This window comes from Tetranychus urticae, chromosome 3 (genome assembly GCF_039701765.1).
Source record: "Tetranychus urticae isolate SD_2017Ah chromosome 3, NJAU_TeUrti_SD_1.0, whole genome shotgun sequence".
Lineage (NCBI taxonomy): Eukaryota > Metazoa > Arthropoda > Arachnida > Trombidiformes > Tetranychidae > Tetranychus > Tetranychus urticae.
The window spans coordinates 10826738-10840219 of NC_142960.1; the positions used below are offsets into that span (position 1 = coordinate 10826738).

The 13482-nt window shown below is 34.6% G+C and overlaps 4 protein-coding genes and 1 long non-coding RNA gene across 7 annotated transcripts; 3 read left to right on the forward strand and 2 right to left on the reverse strand.

Annotated features, from left to right (window-relative positions):
* The first annotated feature begins 404 nt into the window (after window positions 1-404).
* On the forward strand, window positions 405-3399 carry LOC107369452 (uncharacterized). The gene is made up of 5 exons (XM_015937410.3): window positions 405-836; window positions 1004-1337; window positions 1630-2121; window positions 2216-2445; window positions 2516-3399. The coding sequence occupies exons 1-5, from the start codon at window positions 795-797 to the stop codon at window positions 3215-3217; spliced, it is 1800 nt and encodes a 599-aa protein (XP_015792896.1). The 5' UTR covers window positions 405-794; the 3' UTR covers window positions 3218-3399.
* A 47-nt stretch (window positions 3400-3446) lies between these two features.
* LOC149093345 (uncharacterized) lies at window positions 3447-5078 on the reverse strand. Its single transcript, XM_089269022.1, has one exon. The coding sequence runs from the start codon at window positions 4741-4743 to the stop codon at window positions 3634-3636; it is 1110 nt and encodes a 369-aa protein (XP_089125148.1). The 5' UTR covers window positions 4744-5078; the 3' UTR covers window positions 3447-3633.
* LOC107369453 (threonylcarbamoyladenosine tRNA methylthiotransferase) lies at window positions 3447-8610 on the reverse strand. 3 transcript variants are annotated; one of them, XM_025162334.2, is made up of 6 exons: window positions 8431-8610; window positions 7484-8354; window positions 7233-7413; window positions 6319-6438; window positions 5612-5842; window positions 3447-4745 (listed from the first exon to the last, which is right to left on the reverse strand). In XM_025162334.2, exons 1-5 carry the CDS (start codon window positions 8594-8596, stop codon window positions 5825-5827), a joined length of 1356 nt encoding a protein of 451 aa, XP_025018102.2. In that variant the 5' UTR covers window positions 8597-8610; the 3' UTR covers window positions 3447-4745; window positions 5612-5824. The 3 variants fall into 3 exon arrangements, with proteins under 3 accessions (XP_025018102.2, XP_089125147.1, XP_089125146.1); XM_089269021.1 differs by lacking the exon at window positions 6319-6438; XM_089269020.1 differs by lacking the exon at window positions 3447-4745 and having other exon boundaries at window positions 5613-6438.
* Window positions 6612-7445, forward strand: LOC149093346 (uncharacterized). The gene is made up of 2 exons (XR_016199745.1): window positions 6612-7019; window positions 7208-7445. It is a non-coding gene; the product is annotated as an uncharacterized LOC149093346 (long non-coding RNA).
* A 206-nt stretch (window positions 8611-8816) lies between the features above and the next one.
* On the forward strand, window positions 8817-13409 carry LOC107369451 (RNA helicase aquarius). Its single transcript, XM_015937408.3, has one exon. The coding sequence runs from the start codon at window positions 9262-9264 to the stop codon at window positions 13354-13356; it is 4095 nt and encodes a 1364-aa protein (XP_015792894.2). The 5' UTR covers window positions 8817-9261; the 3' UTR covers window positions 13357-13409.
* The last annotated feature ends 73 nt before the right edge of the window (window positions 13410-13482 follow it).

Sequence of the window (13482 nt, forward strand, 5' to 3'; positions counted from 1 at the left end):
ATAATTTCCTACTTGCTCAGTAACGATCAGATAAATCTTGCATCTTCACTTTAATCAAATTTCAAGAGGCACAATCAAACTAAGCAAACAAATAAATGCTTACGCAATCTGACGATTTATTATCATAATTAAATTGTAACCCTATTAATAATAAATGAATGGCGAAATGGTCGTCAATTAGTCATCTTAAACTGTGTGAACAATACAGCTTGTAACGTTAGCACTAATCACCAGAGCAAACTATAAATAGATATCAATACATTAGTCCATAATCCTTGTTTACACTCTCTTCATTTGTCATCAATGCTAATCAAAATTACTATTAGTATCAAATAATCGGCATTTTCACTAATGCTTTAGTTACTAGCAATGTCAAGTTTAACGTTATGATAATTGTGGGCAACTATTCTCCATCCACATGGAATAACCTTAAAGCAATGAAAAAAGAAGGCGAAAAATGGAACCATCATTATTTTTTTCATTTAAATGACAAGATTGTCTATGAAAAATGAGAAAGGGTGAAGACAAGGATGATAATAGACACAAAAAAGTTAATGAGAGAATTATTTTTAACATATTTTGTTTTACTAACCAAGTGCACAATCATCAGCAGTCTCCACCTAGTAGCTGCCACTCCGCAGTTCCTCAGACAGATGATGAAAATCAAAGTTTCTTCTTTTTCCAGTTTCTCAACAACTGAAAGTAAAAGTTGCAATAATTAATTTTTAACCCTTGTTCATTTGCAATAAAGCTTGTTGTTAACCTGTTGTTTATGCATGTGAACGGTAGGCGTAATGATTAATTTTACAAAAATAGTTTTAATAATAACTATTCAGGTAAGACTGTGATTTTAGTCTTTGAGTTTTGTTTTCCTTGAGTCACTTTTTTTCTGCTTTTGTTTTCCCGGTTAAAAAACTGTTGTTAAGTTTGCAGTTTCATGCTTTATTTATTGTCCATGTTAACTTATTTGTTGTCCCATTTTTTCTTTCCGTTAATTAATTAGGTAATTGGATTGTCGTCAATATCATTGTCATCTCCGTTGTCTTCATCTGTCTCATCCAATTGTTCAATTTTACCGGGATGTGAAAGTGAAGGTCCACTTTGCTCATCAGAGGGTAAAACCTACAAAACCAAATGTGATCTACTTGTTGATCTGTGTAAAAGACCTGGTATCTTAATTGTTGCTAAATATCCTTGTTCTACTTGTTTACTTGAGAGAAGTGCTAATCTTGCTGTTAAATTGGAATCTGACCATCAATCAGGCAAAGAGATTTTAATTCCCGAATGTGATTTAACCAAAGGGTTGTACAAAGCACAACAATGCCATAAAGAAACAGGTTAGATATTTAACATGTCAATGTTTCTTGCAATCATTCAAAAAGTTGGGTATAGTTTTGGCTTGTGTTTTAATTATGAGCAATACATCGTTACCAGTATCTTGCTTATTATTCAAAGTATATTATCATTATAATAGGATTATAATAATTTTTACTAACAAGTAACATGACCTAAGTCAACATACTAGTTGATATCATCTTTATAGCTCTCTATCTCTTTCACTCTTACTATTAATACTTTCTTGGAATCAATCTTAGCTTATTCTTAATTTTATAATTTAAACATTTCTAGGTTATTGTTGGTGTGTAGATGTAAATAATGGTAAACCAATATGGAAAACTTCTGCCAAAGGTGATAAAGCTTCAACGGATTGTGATATTTTGGCAAGGAAAATAAATCGTAAACGAAGACCAAGACGAGATAAGAAGAAATGTACAAGAGCCGAGAAAAATGAGTTGATTAAAGATTTAATTAATCTTTTCTCGACTGAATATGAGAAGCAATTTAATCAACAAAAAGCAGATTCACAAACTTTAATCAAATATAAGTTTGCATCTTTAGATATCAACAAGGATGAACAAATAAATCGTCGTGAGATGAAAGATCTGAGAGAATCAGTCAATAGAAAAGCAGGACAAAACAATTGTGCTGCGTCATTTTTTAAAGTTCTGGACAATAACTCAGATAAAAAAATTTCTCTATCTGAGTGGACTTCATTCTTTACTAACCAACGACCTGTAAATGATCGTTCTGATATTGCTGAATCCCGGAAAGTTCAAGCACGTAAGTAGCTACAAATAACCAGAATGAAATTGAATTGTATTTTGAACTAAACTATCCTTTTGTCATTTTTGGTAAAATTTTTATCTAAATCTAGGTCCATCTGATGTTGCATTGTGGTCATCAAATATTAGCTCTGTTCATGGACTGTTACTTTTAAACCAAAAACCTAAGTCAGAAACTCAGGATAATAAAGATGAAGATACCGAAGACGAAGGTGACTCTGATGATAATGGATTTAGTATCGAATCTATTGCATTTAAACCAAACTGCAGTGAATCAAGACAAATTGCTTTGAAAAATTCGGCAAATTTTTCTCATTCAAAGGTATTTCTCATTCTGTTTTCAATCAATCAAATGTAACTAAATTTGTATCTAATTTACATTTGTTTCTTAGACTCTCATCCCATCATGCAATAACCAAGACTCATTTCTTTACAATGAAGTACAATGTCATGAACTACCTGGATTTTGTTTCTGCGTTCGACCCAGCTCAGGTCAATTAATTCCTGGTATATCTTCAAAGCTTCCTGCTAAACCAGACTGCAGTCAACGTATGATAAGGAAAAGGTTGTCCAACCCAAGAAAAGGCTGTTTTCCTCAGAAAGCTTTGCGTTTCAAGCATTTTTTGATAAAAAATTTTCGTGAAGAGTATAAACGTGAAAATCCAAATGATCGAAATTTTGAAACGTCAACCCTGATTTCTTGGAAATTCAATAAAATTGACCGAGATGCCAACCGATTAATTGAAACTAGTGAATGGGCTGGCTTTGAATTGAGTCTCAAATCGCTAATTTCAAGACTACAAAACTTCAGAAGGTGTGCTCGCAATTTTGTCCAGAGAGACTGTGATTCCAATCAAGACGGAAAGATTGAATGGAAGGAATGGAAATCTTGTATATACGCTCCTGACACTCGTCGAGATACCTCGCATTCATCACTATCGACCACGACTGCACCATTGAAAATGGCTGAACCATCGACATCACCAACTTTAGACTCACCCTCACATTCACCACAAACCAAGCAAAAATCTCAAATCGATGTTCAAAAACGTAAAGGTCGAAATCCGTTTCTTCCTATTTTAAAAGGAGATTAATATTTCATCATCAAAATTTAGCAACAACAAATCGTGGATTTTAACTTAAAACAATAAAAATATCAAATACATTTATCATTTTAATTTGTAAATAACAAGATTTTAATTGTGCCATATAACGAAATACGATGCTTATTTCTTAGTATTATTCTGCATTATTAAATATAATCACTTTTTTCAAATTTTGACTAATTATTTCCTTCCTTGATACCATATTTAGAAATATTGATACATTTTAAAATATTTATTTAATCTTTTATTCTCGTTATTCATTGTTATTTAAATATTTATGATTTATTAATCATTTGTCATTTAAGAATGTTGTTGAAGTCAATTTCAAAATGATGAGTATAAAAAGGTGAAAAATAGATTAGTAGAAAAGACAAAATAGAAGTTCAGAAAATAAGTAGTCCATTTCAATTACACTGTATGCTCAAGCTCTCGCGCGATGCACTACGAGGTCCTCGAGGCTGTTTCTTTTTTCTTTGTACCATCCAATCGTGCAGATATTGATTTACTGTCTCTGATGGCATTTCTTTTTTGATATATGGAGCAGGCGGATATTCAGTGTCATCATGCCAGTTACGATAATGTTTCCTCATATTATTGGCATTATCTCGTTCAATATATTGGCAACCTTTTTGAGCACAGCATTTTACAATCTCTTTGTCGTCTTTGGTTCGATTATTACGCGATTTCTTTTGCCCAGACCCAGCAGCGGATCCATTGGAACGTCTACTCTCAGAATTATTTGATGATGATGATGACTGTGACACTATGACTGGATGATGGTTACCTCGGTCAAGTTGTCCTGAACCGATAGGTGACATCAATTGAGATCCACTTGGACTAGGAGCAAGAGCCATCCATTCATCCTCTTTGACCAGTAAATCGTTTACCATTTGGAGATCAGGACCGTTGCTTGGAGGAATGAATACGACATGATGAATCTTTTGTAAACTGTTTTCTGATCCTTCACAATTATTCTTATCTTCTTCTTTGGTTCGATTGTTTCGTGGTTTCTTTGGAACAGAACCACCAGCAGATCCATTTGAACGTCCGCGGTCAGCGGAAGTAGCTGATGCTGATGACTGTGACTTAATGACTGAATGAACCTCTCGATTAATAGGAGGTGAACAGAGGGGCGACATCAACTGAGATCTACCCTGAATAGGGACAAGACCCATCCATTCAACTTCCTTGACCAGTAAATCGTTAACCATGTGAATATCAGATTCAGCATTTGGAGGAATGAACACGACGCGGTGAATTTTTTGAATACTTTTTTCTAACCTTTCACAGTCAGTTTTGTTATTCTCAACAATGGCATCATGCGAGGTTAGAGTACCGATAACTTCACTAATAGTCATCAATTTTTCCTCAAAAATCTTGTTATTCTTTAATAGAAGTCGTTGACGAGACCATAGCTTATAAACGAACAGCTCCAGGCAGTTCATATAAATCCGACCATAATCGTCAAGCTGTTGAAAAACATAATTTCGTCTTTCTTCTGGTTCCAATCGCATCTCTGAGATAATGTGAAAAATGTATCAAAAAATCAGTAACACAATAAATAAATATTCAAAAATTTACATAAAAACAAAAAAGAAACACTGCTTTTAACAAGTTTGTACTATGATTACACTGTGATTCATGGAGATGATGAAAAAAGCTTTATACAGTAACGAGCAGACTAAGAAAGAGAATACAAATGGAGCCAAGTTTATCGTCGTACTAACAATACACAGAGAGAGAGAGAGAGACCACGTTTGTCTCCTTCGTCTCCCTCATCTCCAATCAATTGGACTTTTTGCCCTTCTTTACAATTCTCTTTCTTTCCTTTCTCTCTTCCTCTCTTTCTTTTCAACACAATATCTTCGTTTCCCTGTCTTTCCTGTTTCCTTGTTTAACTCGCCTAAAACTGGTCACTAAAAACGATATCCAAAGGGCAAACTATGGACCACTTATTGACAGGATTAACAAAGATTTTGAGAAAGGGTCAAGAAGCAGGGAAAACGGGTTACTGTATTAACGTAGGATAATAATAAAGTTGAATCATTTTCCCTGGAAACGACTAAAGCTAAACAAAAGAAGCTTTTCTCGAGCAACAAATCCGGCCAAGAAAAAAACTGATGAAATTCAAAATGACAATTGAGCTTGAAGAATCAAGAATCAACAAGAAACCCTCTTGGATAAATGTAACAAAAAATTGATGCAATTGTCAAGCAAAAATGGATCCATTTCTTAATCATTATAACTGTACTTGTATTTAGGTAAGATTATTTTGTTTCCTTTTCTTCTTCTACCAAAATTTTTAAGCGTGACACCCTTTACATTATGAGTCATATAAATAAATATTGATGGGGCCATAGTATATGAAAATGTATTACTTACCTCACATTTAGATTGAACAAGAAGAGTTGTTGGCAATTAAAAAGTAAACTGGTGATGAAAATGATGGTTAAAATGCAATGTTCACAATGTAAATTTTGATGACAACAATTGATTAGTTTTTGGTCAAATAAGCAGATAAATGATTATCTCTCTCCTTCCTACAACTCTCTTCCTTTCTCCCTTCTTTTAAGGGTCTGCCATTTAGTCCTTGTCCTAAGTATGATCCAAAACCTACCAGAAAAGCGAAGAGAAAGAAAAATCGAAAGAAAGGCAAGCGTAGAGAGAGATAAAGAAGGGGGGAGAAATTGGGTGAGAAGAAAGAAAGAGATGAAAAAAGAGTGCAGAGGGCGAAAAAGTCTGGTAAAATATGAGCACAAAGAGACTGATGCAGAAATTAGTCAGCCAAATGATGAGTTTATCATTCTATTAGGCAATATTAAATATGCGAATGGCGTTTAGTTTCTCCTTTCCAATAGTACCAATTAGAGTTTCAATTTGATTTTCATTAAAATTAGTCCAGAAACCAGGGCAAGTCCGGTAATGAAGGCAATATTTTGTGTACTAATTACGGAAGACATTGTAAATCTGAATGGTTCACCAATCATATAATAACGAGCCACCGAGACAATATGGACTTTTATCGTACAACCCAAAAGATTTGTGTCTTTAAGAATTAAAATTTGCTCGTAACATTTGTTGTGTCCTACCCAATATCTGTGATCTCTCGACTCTTCGGTAACGAGAACGCTATAAATTTGACCAATACGTCCTTCATATGGTTGATGAGATTCAAATAGTTCCGTCAGTTTTTTGGTTCGCTCTCTAACCTGGTGATAAAATGTAGTGAAAATCGAGAGGAACCCAAAAATGAGAACAAAGCGAGAAAAAGGAGGAGAGGAGGGAAGATAAAGATAGAGAGAGATAGAGAGAGAGAGAGAGAAAAGATGGAAATATAAAACGAAAGGGAGAGAAGGAAGGCAAAAAGTAAGCAAAGAAACAAACTCCATTGTGTATAAACGTCACTATTAATGTGTAAGTCTGATTCAAAATATAGTTAGGCTTTTGATCTTTCATATGGCCTCTTTTAACGCTCTTACTCGTCATTTTTAATAATAAACATAGATCGACGGTGATGCAGTCGACGCTACTTACGTTCCCCTCTCACTTATATGCCTTTATATTTCTCCCTCCATATCTCTGTTAGTTTCTCTGTTTGTATGTTGCTATCATAAAATCGGAAACAGCTGGTTAGTTTCACGACTAATATAACAACAAGATAGAGCTGCTTCTTTCTCACGGGGAGAAGTAAAATTAATACAACTTAAACCGCATTTTACTTTTACTACTATAACACAGTTAGTAACTAACAAAAGAATGAGAGTGAGCCAGGCCACGTTCCTGGCATCAGGTAAGGTTTTTTTGACTACATAATAGCGCAAGGCAGGCTTTACTGCTGTTGAGCTGTTTCTAATTCAATCCACCAACAACCGTTAACACGACGGATCAATAAATATGGAGATCCCTTAGTTTATCATCCTTAAATTGTAAATGGAGTTGCTATCGTTGACCTTCTCTCTCTCCCCATTTTATCTCTAGTTTGTTAGTTGATGAAAAATCGTACCTGATGGGCTGGTATTCGTTCCATCTTGGCAGCAACCGTGCCCGGTCTTGGGTAAAATTGATTGATAAACAAAATAGGGAATCTATATTTTGCGACCAACTGTAATGTCTCTTCAAAATCTGCTGCAGTTTCAGTAGGAAAACCACAAATAATATCAGTTGCTATTGTTATTCCAGGAACTCTGTTGAAATAAACAATAAATTGTATTATAAATTACTACATTTTGGTATTTAGATTTGGTATTAATTTACCTTTGTCGAAGGTAGTCAACAATGTCTTCGAAATCTCGTCGAAAATATTCACGTCTCATATCAGATAAAACCTGGTCGCTCCCTGATTGTACTGGTATATGAAGGAAAGAGTAAACACGATGATGTGATAAAATTTTGCCAATATCTTCAAGATAATCCTTGATATATGGCGGGTTAGTCATCCCAAGACGAAGATAACATCCATCAGGGATCACATTAATTAAGGCATACAACAGCTGAGGCAGACTACAATCAATATCTTTACCATAAGCGCCAGTATCTTCGGAGGTTAGCCAAATCTCTTTACAGCCTTCTTTAAATGCTTCAACTGCACGGTTTACTATTTCCACAATTGGATAGCTACCCAAATCTCCACGAGCGTGTTTAGTTTTACAATATGTACACTGATTTAGGCATCCTGTGCTAATAGGAATAATCTCTATTAGTGGATTACGACGAATTTTTGGTAAGTTAAGAGAAGCACCGCCAGCTTTTCTTCTGTTGACCTTTTTTTTACCCAACAATCGGACTCTATTTCCTTTCAAGGTTTCCTCGACAACTTCAACAACTCTATCAATCTGTTGAACACCAAGAATACTCAAATTTTTAAGATAACCAACATTTGGTGTGGCTTGAGAAACACAACCAGCAACCACAACGAATTTGTTTTTGTCTTTGGCCGAGTTAATTGCATTACGAAAATGATCTTCAGATGGATTTTTAACCGTACAACTGTTCAATACAACCAAATCAGCTTCATCTTCTGTGTTTACGATTTTATATCCATTTGAAGCTAATAAACCAGCCATGTATTCACCATCACTATTATTATGAGAGCAACCCCAAGTTTTCACAAATATCTTGTGAGTTCCTAAATCAAAGTTTCAAATAGCAAAAAATTAAGTCAAGCCATAATTATCAATTAAGAATACAAAAATTTAATTTACCTGGAACGAAACTGTTGAAGCTATACTCTTCATCTCGAGTTGCTTTGTCATTGGTCTTTGGTCGAATAATCAATTCATTGTGAAGTACTCGTTCAATTTCATCCGCGCCATTTGCTTGAATAATATCCTCTATATCAATGATTCCATCTTCTTCTATTGGTGGCATATCTTTTAACAATTATCTTTAATGACAAAAATTTTAACTCGACGAATAATGATTACAGTCATGTTTCAGTCAATAGATGGTGCTGTGATGTTTCATTGAAATTCAGCTCATGGCTTCAATGCTGTTATTTTTAATTACAATTTCAATTTAATTTAGTTTAGTTTGACCCCTCATCTATTAAGAATCCTTGAAGATCGCCAAGAATCATCATCTCGTTGAATTAAAAGCCTATCAGATAATCGCTTTCATTTCTAGACAAAGTATCTAAAGAAATAATATTTCAATGTCGCTGATGCTACAAAAATCCAACTACTAACTGTAACTACTGTTAGTAAGGTAAATTTATTAGAAATTCAGACTTAAATTGAGTTGCTGATGTTCCGATCTGATCGTAAGTCGCAAATCCGAGTCGGATTTATGACTTTTTTACTCATTTTCCCTTATGAATAAAGCAATAAGGCTGTTTGATAGATAGATATCGGATACAGGATCCTATTCATTGTCCGGTTTTCATCTGTTTTGGTTTGAAAATTTTGTTTTCAAAATGAGTTTTATATTTTTGAGTGGTTAATCAATTAATTGTGTTTATTTTTTAACTTAAACTGTTTTCGTAAGTGTTGAACCAGTTTGTTACAACGTAACTTCAGCGGACTTGTTGGTAAAATATGGATAGCTCTCAATCATCAACAACACGTGCTTCTAAAGCTGATTCAAATGGAGGTCCTTCTGCTCAATTTAAGGATAGGATGGAGTTAATTGATGAAATGAATGTAAGATTTCGTGAAAGGGCTCCTGGTTGGGAAGCATATTTACCGGAAAACTTTGAAGAATTTTTCACCAATGTTTGCAAACTCTGTCTGGCAAAAGAGAAAGGTTTAAATATGAAGCAAAGAATAAAACTGATAATATTTCTTGACAACTGTTTCAACAGTGTTGAGGTTGATCTCATTCGTGAAACAATACAAAATTATGCTTCATTCCCTATATGGATTTGCCTATCAGAAACCCGGAGAGAAGAGGAATTCAGAAAAGTTGCAAAACTGAAAAAGTATTGGAATGTACTAAAGAAAAAAGATGCCAAATTAGAACCCGATCAGTTAGAATCATTGAACTTTGAAAGACAATTTCTATGGAACTTAATTCATCAATTTTTCCGTTTTCTTGCAACCATTCCAAGTCAAGAAGAAGTTGAACAATTGGATAAAGTGCAACTTAATGTGGTTAATTATTGTGAAAGATTTCTAGAGTTCCTTATCGACTTGGAAGCTTCATTGCCAACACGAAGATTTTTCAATGTTGTTCTCGATGATACACATGCAGTAATCATTTGTCAAAAGTCTAATCTTGCCAATCGGGTAAAAGAAGGACGACTCTTTAACCAGCTTCTTGAGATGCTAAAATTTTATTGTAAATACGAGATTGATGATATTACCGGCAAAGCTCTAAATCGGAAAGAAGTGATGAAGTTACACTATGATATGATGACAAAGCTTCAAATGCTCACCTTTAAACATTTTGAATCATTGAAAAACTTCTATCTTAGCAACATTGCTTCAGTTGATACACCAGAAAAGCTTTTAGAATGTTTCAAAAATTTGAGTGACGAAGAAATCGCTAAACTGATGAACATGCTAAACATTACTCCGGAATCGCCTTCAAGAACTCTTACTCGTGATTACCTTCTCGAAATAATTGCTTTCAGATGTGGCAGAACAATTTCTCAACTTGATGCGCTTAATGAAATGCCACTCTATCCGACTGAAGAAATCATCTGGGACGAAAATCTAGTTCCGAATCAATACTATGACCATGATTCCTGTTTAGCTTTACCAAAACTCAATCTACAATTTCTTACCCTACATGATTATTTATTGAGGAATCACAAGCTTTTCCGTTTGGAATCAACTTTTGAAATCCGCCAGGATATTGAAAGCAGTATCTCACGAATGAAACCATGGAGAAGAGAAGATGGTGCCGTTATGTTTGGTGGTTGGGCTCGAATGGCCATTTGTGTAGATAATTTCGTTATCGTTGAAGTAGCAAAACCAAATATTGGTGAAAAGGCTCCATCCCGAGTAAGAGCTGAAATAAGAGTTAATCTTAATGTTCGTAATGAAATTAAAAAGGAGTGGGAATCTTTAAGAAAACATGATGTTTGTTTCCTAATTACCGTGGAACCGACTGTGCCTCCTGGAACTGCTTATAAGTATAAAGAACCTTTTGTACCTCAAGTTGGTCTGAAATATGTCCGTGGATGTGAAATTGAAGGAATGCTCGATCCCTTAGGAAAATTGATTGACGAATCAACTAATGAAAAACCCCATTTTGATACTGATTTTCGAACTTATCGAGTTTGGCTTGATTGTAATCAATATTATAGTGACAATATAAATCTTAAGGATGGTCAAGAAAGCGTTTATGATACATTTAATATTCTAATGAGACGTAAACCAAAGGAAAATAACTTCAAAGCTGTTCTCGAAACTGTTCGTGATCTGATGAATATACAATTTGTTGTCCCTGATTGGCTTCATGATATCATTCTTGGATACGGTGATCCATTATCAGCTCATTATACAAATATGATAGATTCAAGTGAATTGGTCAACTTCAATGACACATTTTTAGATTACCAGCATCTTTTAGCTTCTTTCCCAAATTATGAAATCACCACTTCAGCTGATGAATCGAAATTATTGCCGCCCTTTAAACTCAAGATTGATGAGAAAGAACGTAAAATTGAAGTTTTTCCTTTTGTTTTACCCAATCGTGGACCATATCCTGCCGCTCAACCAAGAAAGAATAGTGTTAGATTCACACCGACTCAAGTAGAAGCCATCAAAAGCGGTGTTAATCGGGGTTTAACGTTAGTTGTTGGACCTCCAGGAACTGGTAAAACCGATGTTGCCGTACAAATAATTTCAAACCTTTACCATAATTTTCCAAAGCAACGAACTCTAATCGTTACGCATTCTAATCAAGCATTAAACGCTCTATTTGAAAAGATTATGCACCTAGACATTGATGAGAGGCATCTTCTTCGATTGGGACACGGAGAAGAAGAGTTGGACACAGAAAAGAATTTCAGTCGTTATGGTCGAGTTGATTACGTTCTCAAGAAAAGATTGGAACTCTTGGATGAAGTTAGTCGATTGGCAAAAAGTCTCAACATTAGTGCCGATGTTGGCTATACATGTGAAACTGCTAATTATTTTTATCTTTACCATGTTCTATCGAGATGGGAAGAATTTCAAAGCAAATTAAGTGATAGCAGCAAAGGCCCTGAAGATGTTTTCAGACTATTTCCATTCCATAAATTCTTTGAAACTGCACCTCAACCAATTTTTCATCAAGTTACATTTGAACAAGATCTTGAGATTGCCAAAGGATGTTATAGACATTTGAAAAAAATCTTTACACAATTGGACGAATTTAAAGCTTTTGAAATGTTACGTTCAGGAAATGATAGGAGCAAATATCTTCTTGTTCGTGAAGCAAAGATTATTGCCATGACCTGTACACATGCAGCTTTAAAAAGACGAGAATTGGTTGAAATTGGTTTCCAATATGATAATATACTAATGGAAGAATCAGCACAAATTTTAGAAATCGAAACTTTTATTCCTTTATTACTCCAAAACCCTGAACATGGACATAATCGTTTGAAAAGATGGATAATGATTGGAGATCATCATCAATTGCCACCAGTTATAAAAAACATGGCTTTCCAGAAGTTTAGTAACATGGAACAATCACTTTTCGCCCGTTTTGTTCGTCTTGGTGTGACAACTGTCGATCTTGACGCACAAGGAAGATCTCGACCTAGTCTATGCTCATTGTTCCGTCAACATTACAGAAAATTGGACGATCTGCCGCATACTCAAGTCATGTCCGATTCATTCCCAGTTAATCCAGGTTTTGCTTATGATTATCAAATAATTGACGTTCAAGATTTCAATGGAGTTGGTGAATCCGAACCCATTCCTTACTTCTATCAGAATTTAGCTGAAGCTGAATACGTAGTTGCAACTTATATGTATATGCGTTTACTTGGATATCCAGCTGAAAGTATTACTATACTTACAACTTACAATGGACAAAAATTCTTGATAAGAGATGTAATTAATCAAAGATGTATGGATAACCCATTTATCGGAGCTCCTCATAAAGTAACAACAGTTGACAAATATCAAGGACTTCAAAACGATTTCATTTTACTCTCTCTGGTTCGTACAAAAGCGGTTGGACATTTAAGAGATATAAGACGTTTGGTTGTTGCTATGTCAAGAGCCAAATTTGGTCTTTACATTTTTGGTCGAATTTCCTTATTCAAAGATTGCATAGAATTGGTTCCTACTTTCAATTTACTACTTAAGAGACCAACTTCTCTACATCTGTTTCCAGAAGAAAACTATCATCCAATTTCAATTTCAGAACGTAAAAATCCAACAATCTTTACAGATATGACTTCCATGGTCCAATTTGTTTATGACTTTTACGTGAAAAAAGTAGAAGAAAGGAGATTAACTATGCAGGATGAACACGAAGAAGAAGAAGAAGAAACGCAAATGACTAGTGAAAATGAACACACGAACGAGGAAGAAACGCAAATGACCTGTGAGGATGAACATTCAAATGTGGAGGAACCGCAAGTAACTTGTGAAGATGAGAATCAAAACGTGGAAGAAGCGCAAGAAACTAGTGAAGATGAACCCAAAAAAGTAGAGGAACAATCAACTTGCGAGGATGAACAAAATTAGAAATAAAATTGTACACAAAAATAAAAACAACACACTTATTTACATCAACATAATTAAATTCACAATGATTCTAAAAAAATACCACTTAGGATTCCTCTTAAGTGATGAAAATTGAGCGAAGATCTA